This window comes from Somniosus microcephalus, unplaced genomic scaffold, assembly GCF_052327205.1.
Source record: "Somniosus microcephalus isolate GS21.2 unplaced genomic scaffold, FLI_Smic_1.0 unresolved_chr1, whole genome shotgun sequence".
Classification (NCBI taxonomy): Eukaryota; Metazoa; Chordata; class Chondrichthyes; order Squaliformes; family Somniosidae; genus Somniosus; species Somniosus microcephalus.
Genome location: NW_028225179.1, coordinates 159,283,993 through 159,311,695, shown reverse-complemented (window position 1 = coordinate 159,311,695; position 27,703 = coordinate 159,283,993). Strand labels below are relative to the sequence as shown.

Here is a 27,703-nt window from a genome sequence, read left to right as displayed (position 1 = left end):
TTCAATAAGATCGCCTCTCATTCTTCTGAACTCCAATGAGTAGAGTCCCAATCTACTCAACCTCTCCTCATATGTCCACCCCCTCATCCCCGGGATTAACCGAGTGAACCTTCTTTGAACTGATTCGAGAGCAAGTATGTATTTTCTTAAGTATGGACACCAAAACTGTATGCAGTATTCCAGGTGCGGTCTCACCAATACCTTGTACAACTGCAACAATACCTCCCTGTTTTTATATTCTATCCCCCTAGCAATAAAAGCCAACATTCCATTGGCCTTCTTGATCACTTGCTGCACCTGCATACTAACTTTTTGAGTTTTGTGCACCAGGACCCCCAGATCCCTTTGTACTTCAGTACTTTCCAGTTTCTTGCCATTAAGATAATAACTTGCTCTATGATTTTTCCTGCCAAAGTGCATAACCTCACACTTTCCAGTATTGTATTCCATCTGCCAAATCTCTGCCCACTTACTTAGCCTGTCCATGTCCCTTTGCAGGTTTTTTATGTCCTCCTCACTCACTGTTTTCCTTCCCATCTTTGTATCATCTGCAAACTTTGATATGTTACACTCGGTCCCCTCCTCCAAATCATTAATATAGATTGTAAAGAGTTGGGGACCCAGCACTGACTCCTGCGGAACACCACTAGTTACTGATTGCCAGTCTGAGAACGAACCATTTATCCCAACCCTCTGCTTTCTGTTAGATAGCCAATCCTCCACCCATGCCAGAATATTACCCCCAATCCCATGATTTTTTATCTTGAGCAATAATCTTTTGTGTGGCACCTTGTCAAATGCCTTTTGGAAGTCTAAATACACTACGTCCACTGGTTCCCCTTTATCCACCCTGTATGTTACTTCCTCAAAGAACTCAAGCAAATTTGTCAAACATGACTTCCCCTTCATAAAAGCATGCTGAGTTTGTCCTATTAAATTATGTTTATCCAAATGTCCCGTTACTGTCTCCTTAATAATGGACTCTAAAATTTTACCAACCACAGATGTTAGGCTAACAGGTCTATAGTTTTCTGCCTACTACCCTTTTTAAATAAGGGTGTTACATTAGCAGTTTTCCAGTCTGCCGGGACCTTTGCTGAGTCTAGGGAGTTTTGGAAAATTATTACCAATGCATCCACAATCCCTACCACCACTTCCCTCAAGACCCTAGGATGTAAGCCATCAGGTCCAGGTGATTTATCTGGCTAAAGTCCCATTATTTTACCAAGTACCACTTCCTTAGTGATTTTAATCGTATTTAGCTCCCCTCCCCCTAGAGCCCCCTGTTTGTCCAGTGTTGGGATATTCTTAGTGTCCTCTACTGTAAAGACTGATACAAAATATTTGTTCAGCGTTTTTGCCATCTGCATGTTTCCCACCATTAATTTCCCAGTCTCATCCTCTAAGGAAGCAACATTTACTTTAGCCACCCTTTTTCTTTTTATATAACTATAGAAACTTTTGCTATCCGTTTTTATATTTTTTGCTAATTTACTTTCATAATCTATCTTCCCTTTCTTAATCAATCTTTTTGTTATTTTTTGCTGTCTTTTAAAGACTTCCCAATCTTCTATCCTCCCACTAGATTTGGCTACCTTATATGCCCTAGTTTTTAGTCGGATACTATCCTTAATTACTTTACTTAGCCACGGATGGCTATCTTTTCTTTTACACCCTTTTTTTCCTCAGTGGAATATATATTTTTTGGAAGTTGTAAAATAACTCCTTAAATGTACACCACAGATCATGTACTGTCTTACCCTTTAATCTATTTTCCCAGTCCACTCTAGTCAATTCCGCTCTCATTCCTTCATAGCCTCCTTTATTCAAGCTCAGCACGCTTGTTTGAGATCCAACCTTCTCACACTCTACTTAAATATGGAATTCAACCATGTTATGGTCACTCATTCCAAGGGGATCCTTTACTAGGACATTTTTAATTAATCCTGTCTCATTACACAGGACCAAATCTAAGGTTGCTTGCCCCCTGGTCGGTTCAGTTACATACTGCTCAAGAAACCCATCCCTAATACACTCAATGAACTCATCCTCAAGGCTGCTCTGCCCAATTTGATTTGTCCAGTTAATATGATAGTTAAAATCCCCCATAATTATAGCTGTTCCCTTATTATAAGCCTCAACGATTTCCTGATTAATACTCCGTCCAACAGAGTTGCAACTGTTCGGAGGCTGATAGACTATGCCCACTAGTGTTTTTTCCCCTTATTATTCCTTATCCCTACCCAAAATGTTTCACTATCCTGCTCCTTTGACCCAATATCATTTCTCTGTATTATAGTGATTCCTTCCTTTATTAACATAGCCACCCCACCTCCCCTCCCTTCCTGCCTGTCCTTCCTGATTGTTAAATAACCTGGTATATTTAATTCCCAGTCATGGTCACCCTGCAGCCATGTTTCTGTAATGGCCACAAGATCATACCCATATGTAGTTATTTGTGCCGTTAACTCGTCCATTTTGTTACAAATGCTACGTGCATTCAGATAAAGAACTTTCAAATATGTTTTGTGGCACTTAGTTCCTGTTTTTTCCCCTTTTACTACTTTACCTTTTACTCCATACCTCCTGTCCCTTCCTGACACGCTGTTTTTTAATTCCCCCACTGCTACCTAAGTCTATGACCTTCTCCGTAGTCATTTTTATTATTTGCTCTCCAGAAACCTCCCCCCACTAATTAGTTTAAAGCGCTCTCTACAGCCCGAGTTATATGATTCACCAGGACTCCAGTCCCAGCACTGGCCAAGTGGAGTCCATCCCAATGGAACAGCTCCCTCCTGTCCCAGTACTGGTGCCAGTGTCCCAGGAAGCAAAACCCATTTCTCCCACACCAGTCTTGGAGCCACGCATTTAACTCTCTAATTTTATTTATCCTAGCCAAATTCGCTCGTGGCTCAGGTAATAACCCAGAGATTATTACCCTTGAGGTTCTGTTTTTTAATTTGACCCCTAGCTGTTCATACTCCTTTAACAGAAGCTCCTTCCTTGTCCTATCTATGTGAGAGATTGGGAAATGTTGGTGTTCAGAGGGACCTCGATATCCTTGTACATGAATCACTGAAATTTAACATGCAGGTACAGCAAGCAATTAGGAAAGCAAATGGTATGTTGGCATTTAATACAAGAGGATTTAAGTATAAGATTATAGACATCTTACTGCAATTATATAGGGCCCTGGTGAGGCCTCACCTGGAGTATTGTGTACAGTTTTGTTCTCTTTACCTATATAAGGATATAGTGGACATAGAGGGAGCGCAAGGAAGGTTCACCAGACCGATTCCTGGGATGGGTGGCTTGTCCTATGTGGAGAGATTGAATAGACTAGGCCTATATTCTCTAGAGTTTAGTAAAATGAGAGGTGATCTCATTGAAACATACACAATTCTTACAGGGCTTGACAGGGTAGATGCAGGGAGGATGTTTCCCCTGGCTGGGGAGTCTAGAACCAGGGGTCACAGTCTCAGAATAAGGGGTCGGCCATTTAGGACTGAGATGAGGAGAAATTTCTTCACTCAGAGGGTGGTGAATCTTTGGAATTCTCTACCGCAGAGGGCTGTGGAGGCTCAGTCGTTGAGTATGTTTAAGACAGAGATCGATAGATTTTTGGTTTTTAAGGGAATCAAGGGATATGTTGATAGGGTGGGAAAGTGGAGTTAAGGTAGATCAGCCATGATCTTATTGAATGGCGGAGCAGGCTCAAAGAGCCAAATGGCCGACTCCTGCTCCTATTTCTGATGTCCTTATGTCCACTGTTTGTGAGGAAGGTTTGGTCTTTGGAGCTAAGGCGGGTAAATGGAGTTGAGGTGCAGATCAGCCCCGATCTCATTGAAAGGTGGAAAAACTCTCCAGGGGCTGAATGGCCCCCTCCTGTTCCCACAACTCGCTCAGTCTGCTAATGGGCAGAGGGGCTGCCCTTCAGGTCAGATGTTAATCCAAGGCCGCGTCTGCCTCAAGTGGGTGATTCAGATCCCGCAGCAAAGAGGAGCCGGGGAGTTCTCCCGGTGTCCGGCCCAACATTCCTCCCTCAACCAGCACCGCCAAAGAGAGATTAACTGGTCATTCATCTCATTGGCTCTCTGTGGGATCTTGCTGTGTGAAATGACTGCTGCATTTTCCTCACTAACCACGGCTACTGCACTTGCGAGTAACGCATTGCGGGTGCAGTGAGTTTCTGGGCTGGGTTGAGACGCTGTTTGATCGCAAGTCTTTCATTGTTACAAAGTGCACCGCCAGCACCTGCTGGCAGGATATCAGTGCTGCAGGAAAGAATTCCCCATTAAAAACGGCCCAAGAGGCGGTGACTGTCTCTGAAGGTTCACAAGGACAGTGATGCCCCAGGAGGGGGAGGGGGGAAGGCCCCCATTGGCTCAGAGGATAAATGTCCCCAGGATTTAATGTCCTTCGGGTATATAACAGCCTTGGAGTTGAAGGTGTTAGTGGAGGGTTTTGTATGGTTGATGCGGAAGTTGACTCTGTGCTTGTGGTTAATGGAGTAGAAATTGGACCTCGTCGTCCCGGTTTATGGGGGTAAAATGGGCGCAGTGAGGGTCAGGTTTGGGGACCAATGTCTGGCGCCCAATTGGCTCGCCCTATTTTCAGGCCTCCTTGGCGTTCTCCCCAGTGTCTGGGTCAATATTTCATAGAACCACAGAATCACAGAATCATACAGCACAGGAGGAGGTCACTCGGCCCTTCGTGTCGGTGCCGGCTCTTTGAAAGGGCTAAACAATTAATCCCACTCCACTGCCCTTTCCCCACGGCCCTTCTCTAGTCTCTCCACGTAACTGAAGTCCCGCATCCCTGGTACCAGTCCAGTAAACTGTATTTCCCAGAATTGGACACAATACTCCAGCTGGGGCCGAACCAGTGATTTAGGAAGGTTCAGCATAACTTCCTTGCTATTGTAATCTATGACTCTGTTTATAAAGCTCAGGATACTGTATATTATTTAGCAGCCATATCACCTTGTCCTGCCACCTTCAAAGATTTGAGTACAAACACTGTCTGTCTTTCACATTCTGATCAACCTCATATTTTAAAGTTGCATCTGTGTTTCAGGGTTTGATGAGTGGCTTTAAATGTTGTATCCTGCAGAGTTTAATAGGAAACAAAGTATATCATTGTAACCAAGTATTGAAAGTGTTTGATAAATTGTAAAGTGCTGTCTGCTTGTACCCGGCACACAGAAATAAAAGTATCTGCTTCATCTGTCTGCAGAGTCTGTGCCTAAATCAGAAGGTGGTGTCAGAATTGCCGAGCGCTGCTTGGTGTGTTTACTGAGACACACAGACCAGGGAGGGTCCAGGCTGGATTGCTGGTGAGACACACTATCTGAAGCAGAGAGACAGTGGAGGTGCAGAGATGGGCCTCAGCATCCCAGGGTTCGGGGTGGGGAAGGATCAGCCAGGGGGCCTGTTTCTCCCGCTATCTGGTGACTTGGCATTGGGTGGATCTTTGTTGAGAATGGGTCCGGCTTGTTTTCTAGAGCTCATTACCTGCTGACACTCAGTTTCTAGGCTGACCCAGGAACAGGAGTAGGCCATTCAGCCCCTCGAGCCTCTTCTGCCATTTATTAGATATTGGTTGGTCTGCATCTGAACTCCATTTCACTTGGGTATAAAAGGCAACATTTCAAAGTTTGCAGATGACACAAAACTCGGTCAGGCAATAAACAGTGAGGAGAATAGTAATACATTTCAGGAGGAAATAGACAGACTGGTGAAATGGGCAGACACATGGTGGATGTAATTCAACACAGTGTGAAATGATGCATTTCGGTAGGAAGAATGGGGAGAGGCAATATAACATAAATGGTACAGCAAGCTCCCACAGACAGCAATCTGATTTTGTTTTACTAATGCTGGTTGAGGGATAAATAAAACACCGATATACAACATGGGTTCAGCCCCAGCTGGAGCATTGGGTCCAATTCTGGGCTCTATCACTCCGGTTACACCAGGCGGGGGCTCTTAAAATCGGCCCGATCAGTTCGGGATGGGAATTGTAAGGAGCCAGAGTCTGGAACAAGGTGTAAATAAAACAAACAACACGTTTAGTTCATGTTTCTGTGATGTAATTAAGCCCCGAATCGCTGTGTGTTTAATAAATGCCGCTTCTATGGTGCAGTTTAATAACAGCGCTGGGCAGCAGAGGTGTTGCACTAATTCATCACAAACACCGCCATGTAGCGCCACCTTCCGCCTGTGGAGCAACATTACAGGCAGGAAGGTCACCGGGTTCCTGCAGCTCACAGCTCATTCCACCCAGTCAGTTCCTCTCTACAATTCACCATCCATTTGTTTCTTCTCTTCCCCCTCCTTCTATTCCCCAGCCCTACACAGGCCCTTGCTGATCTTTCAGTTCCCAGTTCCGATGCAGGGTGTATTCCCGGAATGTTAACCTGTCTTCTCTCTCCACAGGTGATGACCTTGTCCACTCTCTATTCTAAACACTCCACACGCTTGAATGTTCTGATCATTTCCATCCCCTGGGTTTTCCCATGTTTCTGACACTCCCTCCTGTTCCCTTTTGATTTCACTTCTATCTGGTGCCGCTTTTACTTTGTCCTTCCCTCGGGTATTATTTAATTTGCCGTGTCTCGGATGGTCCCTTTGTCATGTCCTTCCCACTGGTGTTCTATCTCACCCTAGTTCCTCTCCCCTGCCCCTCTTTACCTTTAACTTCCCAGCTGGAGTCTGTGGTTCCCTTGGTGTATTTCTGCCCGTGTTTTAATTCTCCTCTGTCTCTGGGCCCCGATGATTCTCGATATTCTTGATGTTTTTATTTAATGTTGTTTAAAAATAACTTTTAAACTGCGGATGTGTCTCTGCTGAACTGGTTCTACTGGTTTTTCAGCATTGTTGGCTTCTAGCTAGCAGCTGTTGTTTCTCTTGCTGTCTGGTGACTCGCTCTACTGGTTTTCAGCTTTGCTGGTCGCTGGCTTGTGGTTTAACTATTTCTCCACCGCTTTTGATCTACGGTGACCTCCAACTTGCGTCAATTTCACCATCATCTTTCTGCACCGCTACCGACTCTCATTCCTACAGCAACAATCTCCATCCTCGAACTCTCTACCCTTCAAATAGCTTCTGGACTTCACTGGCCTGCTTTGGACAGCGGTTCGTCGATGCTCCGTGCCGGCTCCATCCTGCTTCCGTCAGCTTTGTCCCCCCATGGGACCTCTGACATTGACCCTGGTCTCCCTACTATTGTCTCCAACCTATTCCCTGCTACCAGGAAATATGTATCCCATTAATTACTACATAACCAGGCCTGTGTAACCTGAGCTTTTCCCTGTGTCCATTCGTGTGCACACTTTGGCTGCCCCTCCGGACGGTTCATTTCTTGTTCCTCTTTTTCTCCCTTTTCCTTTTCTCTCTATCCGGTCCTGACCACTCTCTCCTGCCATCTTGCCTCCTTTCATCTCTCCTCTCTCGGATACTCTGCCCTCCCAAATCCCTACCCCATTCATTCATTACTCTTCGACCTTCCTACTCTCCACTGCCGTCCCAGGCTTGACTCCCTCTTAGACAGGCCTACAGCTTCCCTCTGGGCCTCTCTTGCCATCCTACGAAGGGCCCATCGAGGCGCTTGTCACTGCCTCCTTATGAACAGCAACCCACCTGTCGTATCCTATTCTCTCGCTGACCTTCCCACCCAGCGCACCCACTGGGGGCTAATCTTGCCAATCTCCTCCCCGTCCAACTCATCCCCCCCCAGCACTGACCCTGTGGACGCTGGCAATGGGTCAGCCATCACCGACCCTCTCCACATCTTCTCCAGAATGTCCGTTCACTTGTGAACAAGGCCCTTGCCACCCATGAGCTTATCATGGACGATTGCATCAACATCAGGGCCCCGACAGAAACTTGGTTGAGGGGTGATGACACCTTACCCTTAAATGAAGCCTCACCGCCTGGCTATACCTTTCACCACTTGCCCCGCTCAGACCGCCATAGTGGCGGCGTGGCTCTCATCACCAAATCACACCTTGATCTGTCCCCCTACTCCTCGGCACTTTCTCCTCCTTTGAGCATCTCACCTTATCCCACCCCTCTCACCTCATTTAAAATTCTCGTTCTCTACCGCCCACCCAAGTACCAGAACAATGTTATTACCGAGATATCGTCACTGCTTTCCTCACTCAGCCCCTGCACCGAGCGACTTCTGATCCTTGGGGATTTCAACCACCATCTCAATTCATCCTGCTCTCTCTCCTCTGAGTTCACCAGCCTCCTATCCTCCCTTAATCTCTCCTCCATGGAAACTCCCCAACCCATATTCACGGCCATCCCCTCGCCCTTGCCATCTCTCATGGCCTCGCTACTCCCACCGTGTCAATCACAGATAGGGCCATCTCTGACCACTTCCTCATATCGCTCTCCACCCACATCCCCCTTCCACCCTCCCAACCCTACTTCCTTCTGTGTCCGCCCCTGGAAAAAACTCTCTCCCAACTCTCTTACAACTAGACCTACAAAATCCCAACTGTCCAGCCTCTGGCCCTCCATTCACTACGAAATGTCTGCATCTAGCGATCCACTCAACCAGACCCTCACCACCACTTTTGATGCCCTAGTCCCTAGTAAAACAATTACTCTCTCTTACCCGGGCTGTTCCCCCTGGTACGGCCCTCACATTCACTTCCTTAATTCCATGGAACACAGACATGAGCAGATATGGTGGACAACGCAAAAAGAAAATACTGCAGATGCTGGAAATCTGAAATAAAAACAGAAAATGCCGGAGACGCTCAGCAGGTCAGGCAGCATCTGTGAAGAGAGAAACAGAGTTAACGTTTCAGGTCGATGACCTTTTGTCAGAACTGGGAAAAAGCAGGAAATGGAACAGATTTTTAAGCAAGATATGGCGGACAACTGGTTTAGCCGTTCACCGCCAGATCTGGCTGGACCACATAAAGCATTATCGGGTCCTGCTGTTGTCTGCCAAAATTGCTCACTGTTCCAGAATTCTGGAATGTAAAGATAAACCCCGGCTTCTATTCTCTACTGCTAATGGTCTTCTTAAACCCCTCTCCCCTGTCTCCTCCACCCTCACCTCCGACAAGAAGTGTGAGGAGCTCCTGGACTTGTTTGTCTCTAAGATTGATACCATCTGTTCAGCTGCCTCTGCCACTTCCCTTCCTTCCCCTCGTCCATCGGGCCACACTTCCTCTAAGGTTTCCCACTGCCCGAGTCCTGAACTCGCATCTTTCTCCAGTTTCTCTCCGATCTCCCCTCATGACCTCTCCATGCTCATCTTGTCCACGAGACCCACTTCCTGCTCCCTCGACCCTATTCCCACCAAACTGCTGACCACCCAACTTCCTTTTCTGGCTCCCATGTTAGCTGACATTGGACATTGTTAACGGTTCTCTCTCCTCAGGTACTGTCCCCCTCTCCCTCAAATCTACCATCATCATCACTCTCCTCAGAAAACAACACTTGACCCCCCCCCCCCGTCCTTGCAAACTACCGCCCCATCTCCAAACTCCCTTTCCTCTCCAACATCCTTGAACGTGTTGTCACCTCCCAAATCTGTACCCATCTTTCCCGGAACTCCATGTTTGAATCCCTCTAATTAAGTTTCCGCCCCTGCCACAGTACCGACACGGCTCTCATCAAAGTCACAAATAACATCCTTTCTGACTGTGACAAAGATAAACTATCCCTCCTCGTCCTTCTCGACCTGTCTGCAGCATTTGACGTGATTGACCATTCCATCCTCCTCCAATGCCTCTACACCGTCATCCAGCAGGGTGGGGCTACACTCGCCTGGTTCCATTCTTATCTATCTAATCATAGCCAGAGAATCACCTGTAATGGCTTCTCTTCCCATTACCACTGGTGCCCCCAAAGGATCTTTCCTTGGCCCCCTCCTATTTCTCATCTACATGCTGCCCCTTGGCGACATCATCCGAAAACACAGCGTCAGTTTCCACATGTACGTTCACAACACCCAGCTCTACCTCACCACCACTCCTCCCGACCCCTCCACAGTCTCTAAATTTTCAGACTGCTTGTCCGACATCCAGTTCTTGATGAGCAGAAATTTTCTCCAATTAAACTTTGCCAAGAACGAAGCCATTGTTTTCAGTCCCCACCACAAACTCCGTTCCCTAGCCACAGACTCCATCCTTCTCCGTAACATCTGTCTGAGACTGAACCACGCTGTTCGCAATAATGGAGTCATATTTGACCCTGAAATAAGCTTACAACCCCATATCCATGCCATAACTAAGACTACCTATTTGCACCTCCGTAACATCACCCGTCTCCGCCCTTGCCTCAGCTCATCCACTGCTGGAACCCATATTCCTGCCTTTGTTACCTCGAGAAGATACTATTCCAATGCACTCCTGGCTGGTCTCCCACGTTCTACACTACGTAAACTTAAGTCATCCAAAACTCGGCTGCAGTGTCCCAAATTTCACCAAGACCCATTCACCCATCACCGCTGTGCTCGCTGGCCTTCATTGGCTCTCGGTTAAGCAATGCCTGAATTTCAAAATTCCCATCCTTGTTTTCAAATCCCTCCATGCCTCGTCCCTCCCTATCACTGTAATCTCCTCCAGCCCAACAACCCCCGAGATATCTGCGCTCCTCTAATTCTGCCCTCTTGAGCATCCCTGATTATAATCACTCAACCATTGATGGCCGTGCCTTCTGTTGTCTTGGCCTTAAGCTCTGGAATTCCCTCCCTAAAGCTCGCTGCCTCTCTACCTCTCTTTCCTCCTTTAAACCTTCCTCTTTGACCAAGCTTTTGGTCATCTGCCCTAATTTCTCCTTATTTCTTATAATACTCCTGTGAAGCACTGATGCGCTATCAATTACTCATAAAAGACGGAGAGTTAGGAGAATAACTAAAAGGCTTCTATTAACAAAGAACAGAGCATGCCTCTCGTGGTTGACTGGTTTCCAAGAAGGCAGGGGGCTGCAGAGCAGTCACCTTTATACCTGGGCATGTGGGTGGAGCCAGGGGCGGAGCCAGCTGAGGCATGCATAGATACAACAGTGTGCAACAACAACAACAACGGTGAACAACAATAGCAGTGGTTTACCACATTCACCCCTTGTTTAAAATTGAGTCCGGCGGGGTGAAGTGTACTAAAGGTTCATGTAAGTAAGTCTATCAGGTGGCCTTGTATGCCGTCCTGATCGTCGTGGTGGTGGCGGTGATGGTGCAGCATCCAACGTTGAATCTGGCATCTCATTGAGTGGTTGGGTGGTCAATGACGGGTCCTGGGGCTGCGGCATGCCGTCTACAGGGGTTGGGTTGCGGGTAGTGGTGGATGGCAATGGTAGTGTTTCAGGGGCACCCGAAGATGCGAGGTCTCGTATGGAGACTGTGTCCTCCCGCCCATCCGGGTACGCCACATAAGCATACTGGGGGTTGGCGTGGAGGAGGCTCACCCTCTCGACCAGGGGGTCCATTTTATGGGACCTCACGTGCTCCCGCAGTAGGACGGGTCCTGGAGACGTCAGCCATGTCGGTAGTGAGGTCCCCGATGTGGACTTCCTGGGGAAAATGAACATTTTTTCATGGGGGGTGGCATTGGTGGCCGTACAAAGCAGTGACCGAATGGAGTGGAGCGCCGCAGGGAGGACCTCCTGCCAGCGAGAGGTCGGAAGGCCCTTAGATTTTAAGTTTAAGAGGACGGCCTTCCAAACCGTCGCGTTCTCTCTTTCCACCTGGCCGTTCCCCCGGGGGTTGTAGCTGGTGGTCCTGCTTGTAGCAATACCTCTCGTGAGCAGGTACTGATGGAGTTCGTCGCTCATAAAGGATGAGCCCCGGTCGCTTTGGATATAGCTAGGGAAGCCGAACAAGGCGAAAAGGTCATTCAGACATTTAATGACCGTGGTACTGGTCATGTCTGGGCAAGGGATGGCAAACGGGAAATGGGAGTACTCATCAATTATGTTGAGGAAGTACACGTTGCGGTCAGAGGAGGGGAGGGGCCCTTTAAAATCGACGCTCAGGTGCTCGAAGGGGCGAGTGGCCTTGATCAGGCTTGCTCTGTCTGGCCTATAAAAATGCGGTTTGCACTCGGCACAGATTTGGCAGTTCCTGGTCACGGTCCTGACCTCCTCGATGGAGTAGGGCAGGTTACGGGATTTGATGAAATGGAAGAACCTGGTGACCCCCGGGTGGCAGAGGTCATTGTGGAGGGTCTGCAGTCTATCAGCCTGCGCGTTGGCGCATGTACCACGTGATAGGGCATCTGGGGGCTCATTGAGTTTCCCGGGCCGGTACAAGATATCGTAATTGTAGGTGGAGAGTTCAATTCTCCACCTCAAGATCTTGTCGTTCTTGATTTTGCCCCTCTGCTTATTATTAAACATAAAAGCTACTGAACGCTGGTCAGTGAGCAGGGTAAATCGTTTTCCGGCCAGGTAATGCCTCCAATGTCGCACCGCTTCCACAATGGCCTGGGCCTCCTTTTCGACAGAGGAGTGTCGAATCTCGGGGCCCTGGAGGGTCCTTGAGAAAAAGGCCACGGGTCTCCCCACCTGGTTAAGGGTTGCAGCTAGGGCGAAGTCAGATGCGTCGCTCTCCACTTGGAAAGGGATGGACTCATCCACTGCGTGCATTGTGGCCTTCGCAATATCTCTTTTTATGAGAGTGAAGGCTGCACATGCCTCTGCTGTCAGGGGGAAGGAGGTGGACTTGATGAGGGGTCTGGCTTTGTCCGCATAGTTGGGCACCCACTGAGCATAGTAAGAGAAAAACCCTAGGCATCTCTTCAGTGCTTTTTGGCAGTGGGGGAGGGGGAGCTCCATAAGGGGGCGCATCCTGTCGGGGTCGGGGCCGATGACTCCATTCTCCACTACGCAGCCAAGAATGGCGAGGCGCGTGGTGCGAAACATACATTTGTCCTTGTTGTATGTTAGATTCAGCCGCTGGGCCGTACGGAGGAATTTCTCTAGGTTAACGTCATGGTCCTGCTGGTCGTGGCCGCAGATGGTGACGTTGTCTAGGTAGGGGAAGGTGGCCTGCAGCGCGTTCTGGTCAACCATTCGGTCCATCTCCCTTTGGAAGACCGAAACCCCGTTGGTGACGCTGAAGGGGACTCAGAGGAAGTGGTAGAGACGACCGTCAGCTTCAAAAGCTGTGTACTGGCGGTCCTCAGCCCTGATGGGGAGCTGGTGGTATGCCGACTTCAGATCAATCGTCGAGAACACCCGGTATTGTGCTATCTGATTGACCATGTCAGATATGCGGGGGAGTGGGTATGCATCTAACTGGGTGTAGCGATTGATCGTCTGACTGTAGTCAATAACTAGGCGCTGTTTTTCGCCAGTCTTCACTACCACCACTTGTGCTCGCCATGGGCTAGTGCTACCCTCAATAATCCCTTCCTTCAGGAGTCTTGCTACTTCGGATTTAATGAAGCTCCTATCCCCGGCACTGTACCGCCTGCTTTTGGTAGCGATGGGCTTACAGTCGTGGGTGAGGTTAGCGAACAATGGGGGTGGGGAGACTTTAAGCGTGGAGAGGCTGCAAATGGTGCGCGGCGGGCGATTTAAAAGCTGCTGGCTGCAGACTGTGAGTGGGGGGAGGGGTCTGACGTACGCTAATGTGACACTTTTAAGGTGGCACTGAAAATCCAACCCCAGTAGAACGGCAGCGCAGAGATGGGGCAGGACAAGAAGTTTAAAATTTTTGTATTCTGTGCCCCTTACTGAAAGGGTCACTACACAGTAGCCACCGACGTCTGCTGAATGGGATTTGGAAGCCATAGAGATCCGATGGCGCGTTGGCAGGACCGGGAGAGAGTAACTGCGCACCGTGTCGGGGTGGATAAAGCTCTCCGTGCTCCCGCTGTCGAAAAGGCAGGTAGTTGCGCGGCCGTTTACCGTAATGTCCATCATGGACCTGGACAGTTGGTGAGGGAGAGATTGGTCCAGCGTCACGGAGGCCAGCGTATGGTCGAGCGAGTCGCTGTGGTCGTCAGACGAGGCGGTGGTTGAGTCCGGGTCACCCGCTTTTGGAGTCCAAGATGGCGGACAAAATGGCTGCGCCCATGATCCCGATCCCCACGCGGCTGGAGGTGTCCAAGATGGCGGACAAGATGGCTGCCCCCACGGTTCACACGCGGCGCTGCTGGTGTTAACAGTTTTACCTTTGCAGGCGCTGACGTAGTGTCCTTTCTTCCCGCAGCCAGAGCAGGTAGCGTTCTTCACCGGGCAGCGTGCTCTGGGGTGTTTTACCTGGCCACAAAAGTAACATTTCGGGCCCTTGGACATCGCTGCAGCAGTTGGTGCTGGGGGTGGCGGTCCCATGACCCAAGGTTGCGGCGTCCACGGTGCGGAGCGGTTAGGGGAGAATGCGTCCATATTCCGGTGGGCCGCGTCTAGCGAGAGAGCGAGGGACACTGCCTTCTTCAGGTCGATTTCGCCCTTCTCCAACAGTCTCTGCCGGGAGTAGTCGGACTTGAGGTCCGCAACGAAAGCATCTTGGATAAGTCCCTCCATGTGTGTCGCGGCCGATACCTCTTTACAATCACAGGCTCGGCCGAGTATCTGTAGTGCCCGTAGGAATGCCTCCACCGATTCCCCGGACGGCTGTTTGCGGGATCTCAGGAGGTGTCTGGCATAAACCGTATTTACCGGGCGTGTGTATTGTCCTTTTAGCAGGTTGATAGCTGCCGCGTAGGTAGTCGCGTCCTGGATGAGCGTGTAGACTTGGTGGCTCACCTTGGAGGCCAGGATTTTTAGTTTGTTTCCATCTAGTGTCACGGCTGAGGCTTCCAGGTAAGCTTCAAAGCAACGCAGCCATTGTGCGAACTTGGTAGACGAACCCGCCTCTTGAGGGTCTAGGGCCAGGCATGTTGGTCTGAGGGCATGCAGCAGCGCCTGCTGCTCAGCGTTTGGTGCCGTCGTTTGCTGCAGCGCCTGCTGCCGACATTTTGTTTTTGTTAATAAAATTGATGCGCTATCAATTACTAATAAAAGACGGAGAGTTAGGAGAGTAACTAAAAGGCTTTTATTAACAAAGAACAGAGCATGCCTCTCGTGGTTGACTGGTTTCCAAGAAGGCAGGGGGCTGCAGAGCAGTCACCTTTATACCTGGGCATGTGGGTGGAGCCAGGGGCGGAGCCAGCTGAGGCACGCATAGATACAACAGTGTGCAACAACAACAACAACGGTGAACAACAATAACAGTGGTTTACCACAAGCACCTTGGGACGTTTCACTACATTAAAGGCGCTATATAAATACAAGTTGTTGTTGGATAATGTCAAGTCATGTTCACCCTATTACATTTGAAAGGCTGTGATAGTTAGTCTGACACTACACGGGGAGAATGACGGGAGGGCCTCAGATTGTGGCCGCTCCCCAGGTTGTATTTTGCAGCAGCTGCACCAAGCTTCAGTGCATCCCTGAGCATCTAGTTCCGGGCCATGCAATGAGTAAGTCTGCAATACTCAGTCACACACAGGCCCTTGATATGGAAGACCAGCAAGTTTCAGACAAGACAAAGGATGTCTTGAACCATCGAATCTACAGCACAGAAACAGCCCATTCGGCCCAACTGGTCCAGGCCGGTGTTTATCCTCCAAACGAGACTCCTCCCACTCTAAGTACCTCTTCCCCCCCTGCCCGCGTATCCCTCTATTCCCTTCTCTCTAGTGTATGCATCAAGCCTCCCTTTCAATGCATCAATGCCCTCTACTGCATACACTCCATGTGGCAGCGAGTTCCACATTCTCACCACTCTCTGTGTAAAGAAATTCCTCCTAATATTGGAGGGAAGATGTCACTCCAAGTCCTTCCACAATCAGTTGATGTTTGTTTCTGGCCCAGTGTCCCTGGGAAGGATCCATTGAGCACAGAGGCCTGTGTTATGGAGTTTCCTGGGAGGACCCGGCCTCGACAGAAAATCCACTGCATCTTCTCTCCAGACTCCCTCTGCAAACACACATTCCAGAAGCAGGTGGGCAGCCGCCTCTGCCCCAGTGGGAGGTGTCAGCTGTGGCTCAGGGGGAGCGCTCTCACCTCTGAGTGCGAGGATTGTGGGATGAAGTCCCACTCCATAGACTTTATCACATAACCCAGGATAACACTCCGGAGCAGCACTGAAGAATCCGCACTGTCAAATGGTGCCGCCTTTCGGTGAGACGGTAAACAGTGGCGCAGTCTGCCCTCTCAGGTGGATGGAAATTACGGCACTATTCCGAAGAGGAGGGGAGTTCTCCTGATGGCCTGAGCAATATTTATCCCTCAACCAACACCTGAAAAACAGGTGCTCTGCTCATTTATTTCATTGCTGTTTGTGGGATCTTGCTGTGCTCGCTTGGCTGCTGTGTTTCGCTACATCACAAAAGTGACTTCACTTCAAAACTACTTCATGGGCTGTGAAGCACTTTGGGATGTCCTGAGGTGGTGAAAGACGCGCTAGAAATACAAATATTTCATTTCTCTCTACCACATATGTCATTTCCCTTACAGCCCTTCTCTGTATCTGACATCTTATATCACTCTTTGGCAGCTATGGGAGCGGTTGCAATCATTAACAGAATTCAGTTTATGGATCTCTATCACACACCGTGTGTCACCAGAGGGTTTGTAGTCGGCAGTGAGTTCGGTCTGGAGCAAAGTGCCCTGGAATCTCGATCCCCGCCCATCTCCACCTCCTCCCTCCCTCTCTCTCCCTCCCCCCACTGTCAACACTCCCGGAACCTTCACCCTCCCGGCCAGGGTTCAATTATTCCCCTCCGTGCTCTGATAGGCTGAAATCACTGAACTGAAGGTGTTCAGCAGCAGAGAAACATCAAAACTGAAAGCGGTTTGAATCAGGAAGTGCTGAGTGTGAACATGGCTTCCAGACAGCAGGCTGAGAGTTGGACCGAGGAGGCAATTTGTCCCATTTGTCTGGATTTCTTCACCGATCCGGTTTCACTGGAGTGTGGGCACAACTTCTGCCGCTCCTGTATCTCACAGTGTTGGGAAAAGAAGGAGACAAACTCCTGCCCGGAATGTAGAAAGGAGTTTCCGGAAATAAACCTCAGAGTAAATCGGGCCTTAGCGAATCTGTCCGAGAAAGCTCGAAAATTAACCCTGAATCCAAAAGAGAAGGAAAGTAAACTTCACTGTGAGGAACATCAGGAAGAACTGAAGCTGTTTTGTGAAACTGACAAGAAATTGATCTGTCTGATTTGTAGAGATGCGCGGAAACACAGAGAGCACCGCTTCATGCCCATTAAAGAAGCTGTTGGAATCTACAAGGTAAAAGGGAGCAGATTTGATCACCTGATTATTTTATCACATTTTCATGGTCTAACACTTTTATTCTGTGATTTTCTCTCCCAATCCCAGGATCAGCTGAAACCTTCCTTAGATTCTCTCACAGAGAAGAAATCGGCGGTTCTAGAAACAGAATTAAAACAGAAACAGCAGATTTCCGCAGTTAGGGTAAGGTCTCCCTGTGCTGATTTTCTGGGATCTCGGTTAGTTTTGTTCCATTTATCGCGGTACATTAATTATGTTTCACATTTCATTTGGTAGGAACAGTCGAGCAGTCTGCAGACCCGCATCACATCCGAGTTCGCTAAAATGCACCAGATTCTCAGTGAGAAAGAGCAGCGTTTAATCCGAGATCTCAGGAAACAAGAGGGGGAGATTCTAAAAACAATGGAGAAAAACCTTCGAGAAATTCAAGAGAATTTAAATTCTATTCAGGAGAAACTCTCAAAGTTGCAGAAACAGATGGAGCAAAAAGACGGACTGACATTTCTGAAGGTGAGGATTATATTGCGGGTCAGTTCAGTGAAACTTCACACAGTCACAAAATAACCGATGATAACTGAAATAAATGCAGCATTTGCTGAATAATTGGAAACTGACTTAAACCGATTGTTTTGTCTATTCCGGGGCGGTTCTGTTGTTGTCACCGAACTAACTGGCTCCCACACTGTCCGCAGATTCCCGGGATTACCTGCAGCCTCCCGGGAATGAGTTGTCGTGAACTTGATATTTTGCTTGTAATTATTTCCGTGTTGCTGCAGTTTAATATTTTCCTGGCCCTCAGATTGCAATCCAGTTCCAGTTCCATGTTGTGAGTGTGTGGGTGTGTCTGGTGCGGTGGGTGAGAGAGTCACTGTCTGTGAGTGACACTGATGTTGAGTTCCAGTATCTGACACACAAATCAGGCTTTTCAACGACTTACAATCATAGAATCCCACAGCACAAAAGGCCCATTGTGCCTGTGCCGGCTCTTTGAAAGAGCTGTGCAATTAGACCCACTCCCCCTGCTCTTTCCCCATAGCCCTGCAATGTTTTCCTTTTCAAGTATATATTCAATTCCCTTTTGTAAATAGTTCTTAAATCGACTTCCTGTGAGTCAATGCATTCCAGATCATAAAAACATAGAAAAATAGGAGCAAGAGTAGGCCATTCGGCCCTTCGAGCCTGCTCCGCCATTCAATATGATCATGGCTGATCCTCTATCTCAATACCATGTTCCCGCTCTCTCCCCATACCCCTCGATGTCTTGATCATCAGAAGTCACTGTTAAAAAATCCCCACCCACTTATTTTTGCCAGTTATCTCGGCGATTTGTGAATGTGATCCCCCAGCTCTCTCTGTTCCTGCACCACATTTAAAATTGTTCCATTTAGTTTATTTTGCCTCTCCTCATTCTTCCTTCCAAAATGCATCACTTCACACTTCTCTGTGTTAAATTCTACCTGCCCTGTGTCTGCTCATTTCACCAGCCTGTCTGTGTCCTCCTGAAGTCTTTTACTATCCTCCTCAATGTTTGTGTTTTATTTATTTCAGGAGGAAGCTTGTCGGAAGAGGAGGTAGGACATGCTCTTAACTGAAACTGCAAAGTTTGGTAAAATAACTCAGAAAAGTGATAAATGTCGATTTATAACATCAACTGTTCAATATTTACAGGATTAGTGAGGACAGGCAAGTACTGTCAGTAGCAGATGGTGCCCTGTCTATCGGAAAGTTCAACGGCCCTTTACAGTACACAGCGTGGAGAGAAATGATAGACGCCATTAACCCCGGTAAAACTCTTATATTCCTTTTCCTGATTTATAAATCCAGATGAGAATAGACTGAACGGGCTCCCGGACCCCAGATTAAATGATCACTGATGTCCATGTCTAGTCTGGAAGTCAGGAGTCTTTGCTTTGGATAAGGGAGGGCTTGGGGTGATCTTATTGAAGTATTCAAGATCCTAAACCACAGAGAGAAGATAAACATCCACAGGTTTAACACAGTCACAGAGTCTACAACAAAGTAGGGATAGTCTCACACTGAGAAAAGGGAGGGTGAAAAGGCAGTTTGGATTGAGCGAGGTTGGGTTTTTGAGTGACCCCATTGATCGGGCAGGCAGTGAGTCAGTGAGCCCACTGCTCGCTCCATGAAATTGGTCAGAGGCCCAATCCATTCTCAGGGTTGGGCTTCAGGACAATATTGCTGGCGAGTTGCCCATGGATTTGGAGCGTGGGAAGATGCTCGGTGATCCTTGAGGGTGGAGGCGGGAGACAGGAAATCCGCCAAATCCTCCCTGGAGGCAAGTGAGCAGGAGCTGTTTAAAGGTGGGTGGAGCGGGTTGGGACGGTGGGCGGCTGGAAAACCAAGGATTGACCAGCAAACATAAACATGGAAGATAGGAGCACGAGTAGGCCATTCGGCCCCTCGAGCCTGCTCCGCCATTCAATACGATCTTGGCTGATCATCCAAATTCAGTACCCGGTCCCTGCTTTCTCCCCATACCCCTTGATCCCTTTAGCCTTAAGAAATATATCCTACTCCTTCTTGAATATATTTAATGTATTGGCCTCTACTGCCTTCTGTGGTAGAGAATTCAACAGGTTCACCACGCTCTGGGTGAAGAAATTCCTCCTCATTTCTGTTCTAAATAGCCTACCCCTTATCCTTAGACTGTGACCCCTGGTTCTGGACTCCCTGACCATCGGGAACATCCTTCCTGCATCTAGACTGTCCAGTCCTGTCAGAATTTTATAAATTTCAATGAGCTCCCCTCTCATTCTTCTAAACTCCAGCGAGTACAAGCTCAATCGACCCAATCTCTCCTCATACGTCATTCCTGCCATCCCAGGTATCAGCCTGGTGAATCTTCGCTGAACTCCTTCCATGGCAAGAACATCCTTCCTCAGATAAGGTGACCAAAACTGCACACAATACTCAAGATGTGGTATCACCAAGGCCCTGTATAACTGCAGCAAGACATCCTTGTTCCTGTACTCAAACCCTCTCACTACGAAGGCCAACATGCCATTTGGCTTCTTAACCGTCTGCTGCACCTGCATGCTTACCTTCAGCGACTGGTGCACAAGGATACCCAGGTCTCGTTGCACTTCTCCTTCTCTCAATCTATTGCCTTTCAGATAATAATCTGCCTTCCTGTTTTTGCCACCAAAGTGGATAACCTCACATTTATCCACGTTATATTGCATCTGCCATGCTTTTGCCCAATTACCCAACCTGTCCAAATCATCCTGGAGTTTCTCGGCATCCTCCTCACAGCACACACACCCACCCAGCTTTGTGTCGTCTGCAAATTTGGAGATATTACATCTAGTTCCCTTGTCTAGATCATTAATATATATTGTGAATAGCTGGGGTCCAAGGACCGATCCCTGCGGTACCCCACTAGTCACTGCCTGCCACTCGGAAAAAGACCCATTTATTCCAACTCTTTGCTTTCTGTCTGCCAACCAGTTCACTATCCAAGTCAATACCTTGCCCCTAATCCCATGTGCCTTAACTTTACACGCTAATCTCTTATGCGGGACCTTATCGAAAGCCTTCTGAAAGTCCAAATACACCACATCCACTGGTTCTCCCTTATCTATTTTACCAATTACATCCTCAAAAAATTCCAGTAGATTAGTCAAGCACGATTTACCTTTTGTAAATCCATGTTGACTTTGTCCGATCTTGTCACTGTTTTCCAAGTGCTCTGCTATTACATCTTTTATAATGGACTCTAGCATTTTCCCCACTACCGATGTCAGGCTTACTGGTCTGTAATTCCCCGTTTTCTCTCTACCACCTTTTTTGAATAGTGGGGCAACATTAGCTACCCTCCAATCCATGGGTACTGTTCCAGATTCCATTGAATGCTGGAAGATGATCAGCAAAGCATCTACTATTTCTAAGGCCACTTCCTTAAGTACCCTAGGATGTAGATTATCAGGCCCTGGGGATTTATTGGCCTTCAAGTCCATCAATTTCCCTAACACCATTTCCCTACAAATACTGATTTCTTTTAGTTCCTCCCTTTCATCAGACCCTATGTTCCCTGACATCTCTGGGAGGTTATTTGTGTCCTCCTTTGTGAAGACAGAACCAAAATATGTTTTTAATTGGTCAGCATTTCTTTGTTCCCCATTATAAATTCCCCGATTCTGACTGCAAGGGACCTACGCTTGACTTCACCAATCTTTTTCTTTTCACATATCTATAAAAGCTTTTACAGTCAGTTTTTATGTTCCCTGAAAGCTTACTCTCATATTCTATTTTCCCTTTCTTAATTAATCCCTTTGTCCTCCATTGTTGAATCTTAAACTACTCCCAATCCTCAGGTTTACTGCTTTTTCTGGGCAATTCATATGTCCTCTCCTTGGACCTTATGCTATCCCTAATTTCCCTTGTTAGCCACGGTTGAGTCACCTTTTTTGTTTCATTTTTATGCCAAACTGGGATAAACAAATTCTGTAGTTCATCCATGCGGTCTTTGAATGTTTGCCATTGCCTATCCACCGTCACCCCTTTGAGTGACATTCCCCAATCAATCCTACCCAACTCGCGCCTCAGACCATCGTAGTTTCCTTTATTTAAATTTAGGACCCTAGTCTTTGAGTCGACTACTTCATTCTCCATCTTAATGAAGAATTTGATCATATGATCGCTCGGACCCAAGGGGCCTCGTACAACAAGATTGCTAATTAATTCTTTCTCGTTACATAATACCCGGTCTAAGATGGCCTGATCTCTGGTTGGTTCCTCGACATATTGGTCCAGGAAACCATCCCTTAAACACTCCAGGAATTCCTCCTCCACAGTATTGTTACTAATTTGGTTAACCCAATCTATATGTAGATTAAAGTCACCCATGATGACTGCTGTGCCCTTATTGCACGCTTCTCTAATTTCCCTTTTAATGCCATCCCCAACCTCCGCATTACTGTTTGGAGGTCTGTATACCACTCCCACTAATGTTTTCTGCCCCTTGGTATTTCTCAGTTCTATCCATACAGATTCCACATCATCAGAGCTAATATCCTTCCTTACAATTGTGTTAATCCCTTCTTTAACCAGCAATGCTACCCCACCTCCCTTTCCTTTTTGCCTATCTTTCCTGAATATTGAATACCCCTGGATGTTGAGTTTCCAGCCTTGGCCACCCTGGAGCCATGTTTCCGTAATCCCAATCAAATCATATTCGTTTACCTCTATTTGCGCAGCTAATTCATCCACCTTATTACGAATGCTCCTCGCATTAAGACACAAAGCCTTCAGGCTTGTTTTTTTTAATGCTCTTAGACCTATTTGAATTATTATTTACTGTGGCCATATTTGATTTAAACTGTTGATTTCTCTGACTGCCACTTTTCTTTTTCTCCTTCCTATCTTTTGCTTTTATCCTTGTTTCCCTTTTCTCTGTCCCCTTGCTCACTTTCCCAACCCCCTGCCATTTTAGTTTCAACCCTCCCCCAGAGCACTAGCAAACACTCCCCCTAGGACATCAGTCCCGGCCCTGCCCAGGTGCAAACTGTCCGGTTTGAACTGGTCCCACCTCCCCCAGAACCGGTTCCAATGTCCCAGGAATTTGATTCCCTCCCCCTTGCACCAATCCTCTAGCCACATATTCATCTGAAATATCCTTCTATTTCTACTCTGACTAGCACGTGGCACTGGTAGCAATCCTGAGATTACTACATTTGAAGTCCTATTTTTAAATTTACGTCCTAACTCCCTATATTCCGCTTTTAGGACCACATCCCGCTTTTTACCTATATCGTTGGTACCTATATGCACCACGACAACTGGCTGTTCACCCTCCCCTTCCAAGATGTTCTGCAGCCGCTCTGAGACATCCTTGACCCTTGCACCAGGGAGGCAACACACCATCCTGGAGTCTCATTTGCGGCCGCAAAAATGCCTATCTATTCCCCTTACAATAGAATCCCCTATTACTATAGCTCTCCCAGTCTTTTTCCTCCCGTCCTGTGCAGCAGAGCCACCCCTGGTGCCAGGAAGTTGGCTGCTGCTGCCTTCCTCTGGTAAGCCACCCACCCCCAACAGTACTCAAAGTGGTGTATCTGTTTGAGAGGGGGATGTCCACAGGAGATCCCTGCATTACTGCCTGCGCCTAGTACTCTGTTGGTCACCCATTCCCTTTCTGCCTGTCCAACCTTTGCCTGCGGTGTGACCAACTGATTAAACGTGCTATTCACGACGTCCTCAGCCTCGCGAATGTTCCAGTATGAATCCAATCGCAGCTCCAGCGCCGCAATGCGGTCTGCCAGTAGCTGCAGCTGGTCACACTTCCTGCACACATAGTTGTCAGGGACACAGGAAGTGTCCCTGAGTTCCCACATATCGCAGGAGCATACCATGGCACCGGGCTGTCCTGCCATGACTTACCCTTTAATTAATTCAAATTAAATTAAACAAATCAATCCCACCAATTTTACTACAGTTAAATGATATATTTAAGGGCCCTGGTTTACAAACAGTCCCCGCTACACCACAGAGATTTTAGAAACTATAAACCACAGAGTTTAAGTTTATAAAGAGAGAAATACTCACCAACCAATCACTTACCTGCTTTCTGGTGACGTCACACTTCGATTACTTTTTACTTCTCTCCCTCTGAGATTGGAGATTGGTCAACCTGCCTGATCCTCTGGGGCCTTTTATAGTCGCCGCTCCGCGATTCCCGCCGAGATTTCTCCCGCTGACGCTCTGAGGCCTACCTGAGCCTCTGGGGCCTTTTTATAGTCGCCGCTCCACGATTCCCGCCGAGATTTCTCCCGCTGACGCTCTGAGGCCTGCCTGAGCCTCTGGGGCATTTTTAGAGTCGCCGCTCCACGATTCCCGCTGAGATTTCTCCCGCTGACGCGGGCAGGATAATTCATGCACCTCCTGACCACAGAGAAACTGTTACGAAAGACGGAAAGAAAGAACGTGTTTTGATATCGCGCCTTTCACGACCTCAGGACGTCCCAAAGCGCTTTACAGCCAATGAAGAGTTTTTAAAGTGTAGTCACTGTTGTAATGTAGGAAACGCCACAACCAATTTCTGCACAGCAAGCTCCCACAAACAGCGATGTGATAATGACCAGATGACCAGTTTTGGTGATGTTGGTTGAGGGTCAAATATTGTCCAGGACACGGGAGCGAACGAACTCCTTGTGCTGGATTCCTATTTCACGGCTGCGACACCATATCCCGGCGGGCATTGGTGGGAACCAGGTGGGAAGCACTGCGTGTGATTTTTGCCTCATTACTGCTCGTTTACACTTTAAATCCGGGCGATAGTGAGACGTAAATCACACCCAAATACTTTATGCGGAGGGTATGGAAAGTAAGGGAGGCAGCGTTGTCTGAGGGTATCAGCAGCTTCAAGAGAGAGTTTGATAAGAAGCTGGCATAAACTGTAAACCCAAATAGGACTGAGCTGCCTGGGCTTGGAGAGTGGAATTGTGAGGGCTGAGGAGAGGGGAGGTCTAATTTGGACCCCCTGCCCTATTGGACACCCTGCCCTATATCACAGCAGAAAATACACTTCAAAAGTAATACATTGTGTGAAGTGCTTACAGGCATTTGTCAGGAGCATTAGAAATGTCAGTTTCTCCTTCAGATGTAATTGCAGTGTATTTATTTCCAACCCATCCCTTATGCTGGACTCTGTCTTACCTGTGAAATATTTTACTCACAACAGTACTTTCCTTGTGGCGTTTGAAAACAGCTGCTTAAACCCGAGTTTAGAACCACGCTAGAAAGTCATCGCATCACCTTTGAAAGCAGCTTCACACAGTGACACTAATCCCATCATCACTCACTTCCACCTAGACTCTCACCCACTTTCTCTGATCTGCTTTGAGTTATTCACAGTTCTTACTTCAGTTCTTAAATTCACTCACTCGCCCCTCCCCCACTCTCTCTCCCCTCCCCCAATCCCTCCACGCTCTCTCCCCCCACCCCCGCTCTCTCTCTCTCCCCTCCAGTGGTTCTCGTGTCTTTATCTCCGGGCAGAGTTGGGGGAGAAGTGACGTAAATCGACCCCTGGGCCATAAACCCTGGAGTGACAGCAGACTCCATGAACACAACCCAGAGCCCGAGTGGGCACTTTAAAAAGGAAAGAGTTTGAATAAATCACAGCAAGGAACTAAATCACTGACTGTGTTATTTTAACTTTCCCCCAGCTCCAGCCTCTCTGACTCTGGATCCGAACACAGCGAATCCCGAGCTCATCCTGTCTGAGGACCGGACCAGTGTGAAACTCGGAGACAAATGGCAGCCGCTCCCTGACACCCCGGAGAGGTTTGATCACAGGGTCTGTGTCCTGGGATCAGAGGGATTCACATCTGGGAGACACTACTGGGAGGTGGAGGTGGGGAACAAGACTCAGTGGTTTATGGGCGTGGCCCGAGAGTCTGTCGGGAGAAAAGGGGAAATCAACCTGAGACCTGAGAGCGGATACTGGACTGTGGGGCTGTACCCCGGAAATGTCTATGTTGCCTTCACCTCCCCCTCACTGACCCCCCTCACACTGAGTGTGAAGCCCCGGAAGATCGGGGTGTACCTGGACTATGAGGGTGGACAGGTGTCATTTTACAATGCGGACAACATGTCCCATCTCCACACTTTCACCCACACTTTCACTGAGAGAATCTTTTCCATCTTCAATCCGGGAAGGAATGACGACGGGAAAAACTCCGTCCCGCTGACAATCTGTGGGGTGAAAGGTCATTAACAGGTCCATTTTAAATTATATCCAGTCCTTTCAGGAGTGAAATTAGGAAACACTTCTATACACAAAGGGTGCTAGAAGTTTGGAACTCTTATCCATAAACCGCAGTTGTTGCCGGGTCAATTGTTAATTTTAATCTTGAGATAACCAAAGTTATTAAACGATATGGGCCAAAGGCGGGTGTATGGAGGTAGGTCACAGATCAGCCATGATCTCATTGAATGGCGGAACAGGCTCGAGGGGCTGAATGGCCTCCTCCTGTTTCTATCCTGAACTAATGTGGCTGATTTTAAGAGCCCCCGCCTGGTGTAACCGGAGTGAGAGTCGCCTGGAAATGGCACTAAAGTTTACACTGGAGCTTCAGCCATCGCCACTTTGGGTAGGGTCCTGAGATGGGCAGCGGGAACGCCCGCCTGTTTCAGGGGGAAACGACATCATTTGGAAACCGGGGTCCAGTGAAGTACAGAGGACCCGGATTGTAATTTTCAGATACAAATGGGCGGAGTGTGGACGCGTTGAGCGACTGAACCAGCTGCTCTTCAAACACCTGCTGGAGGCTGCTCAGAAATCAGACAAAGGTTCTTTTCATTTTATTTTACAGATCTCTCTCTCTGTCAATTCTAAAATCTACAGATTGAAGAAACATATTCCTGACTTCATTTAACCATTACTTTCTGATGTCCTTCATTTTGTTCACAAATATTTTCAACATTCCTTATGTTCTACCCCGTTCAAGTACGTTTGGAGGAGGAATTTCTTCACCCAGAGAGTGGTGAACCTGTGGAATTCTCTACCACAGAAGGCAGTTGAGGCCAATTCATTAAATATATTCAAGAAGGAGTTAGATATATTTCTTAAGGCTAAAGGGATCAAGGGATATGGGGAGAAGGCAGGGACCGGGTACTGAATTTGGATGATCAGCCATGATCTCATTGAATGGCGGAGCAGGCTCGAGGGGCCGAATGGCCGAGTCCTGCTCCTAGCTTCTATGTTTCTTATTCTTTTTTCATAGAACTGCGAACATTCCAAGTTGAAAGTTTCTTCTGGATTTTTTTTATTCATTCCTGGGATGTGGGGGTCGCTGGCCAGGCCAGCATTTACTGCCCAGGCCAGCATTTACTGCCCATCCCCAATTGCCCTGAAGGTGGTGTTGCTGAGACGCCTTCTTCAAAAGCTGCAGTCTGTGTGGTGAAGGTTCGCCCACAGTGTTGTTAGGGAGGGAGTTCCGGGATTTTGACCCAGCAACAATGAAGAAACGGCCGATATATTTCCAAGTCAGGATGGTGTGTAACTTGGAGGGGAACTTGGAGGTGGTGGTGTTCCCATGAGCCTGCTGCCCTTGTCCTTCTAGGCGGTAGAGATCGCGGGTTTGGGAGGTGCTGTTGAAGAGGCCGTGGCGAGTTTCTGCAGTGCATCTTGTACATAAGAAGTAACAGCAGGAGTCGGCCATACGGCCCCTAGAGCCTGCTCCACAATTCAATATCATGGCTGATCATCGACCTCAACTCCACTTTCCCACCTGATCTCCATATCCCTTGATTCCGCTAGAGTCCAAAAATCTATCGATCTCAGCCTTGAATATACTCAAAGATTCAGCATTCACAGCCCTCTGGGGCAGAGAATTCCAAAGATTCACAACCCTCAGTGAAGAAATTCCTCCTCATTTAAGTCTTAAGTGGCCTACCCCTTATCCTGAGACTATGCCCCCTAGTTCTAGACACTG

At 48.0% G+C, this 27,703-nt stretch overlaps 2 protein-coding genes across 2 annotated transcripts in view; one reads left to right on the top strand and one right to left on the bottom strand.

Moving 5' to 3' along the window:
- The window catches only part of LOC147096368 (zinc-binding protein A33-like), a 766,539-nt gene that overhangs the window by 678,115 nt on the left and 60,721 nt on the right, over positions 1-27,703 (bottom strand). The window lies entirely within an intron of this gene.
- On the top strand, positions 16,737-26,871 carry LOC147096371 (zinc-binding protein A33-like). The gene is made up of 6 exons (XM_085975162.1): positions 16,737-17,246; positions 17,337-17,432; positions 17,526-17,759; positions 18,798-18,820; positions 18,918-19,033; positions 25,433-26,871. Exons 1-6 carry the CDS (start codon positions 16,836-16,838, stop codon positions 25,981-25,983), a joined length of 1,431 nt encoding a protein of 476 aa, XP_085831288.1. The 5' UTR covers positions 16,737-16,835; the 3' UTR covers positions 25,984-26,871.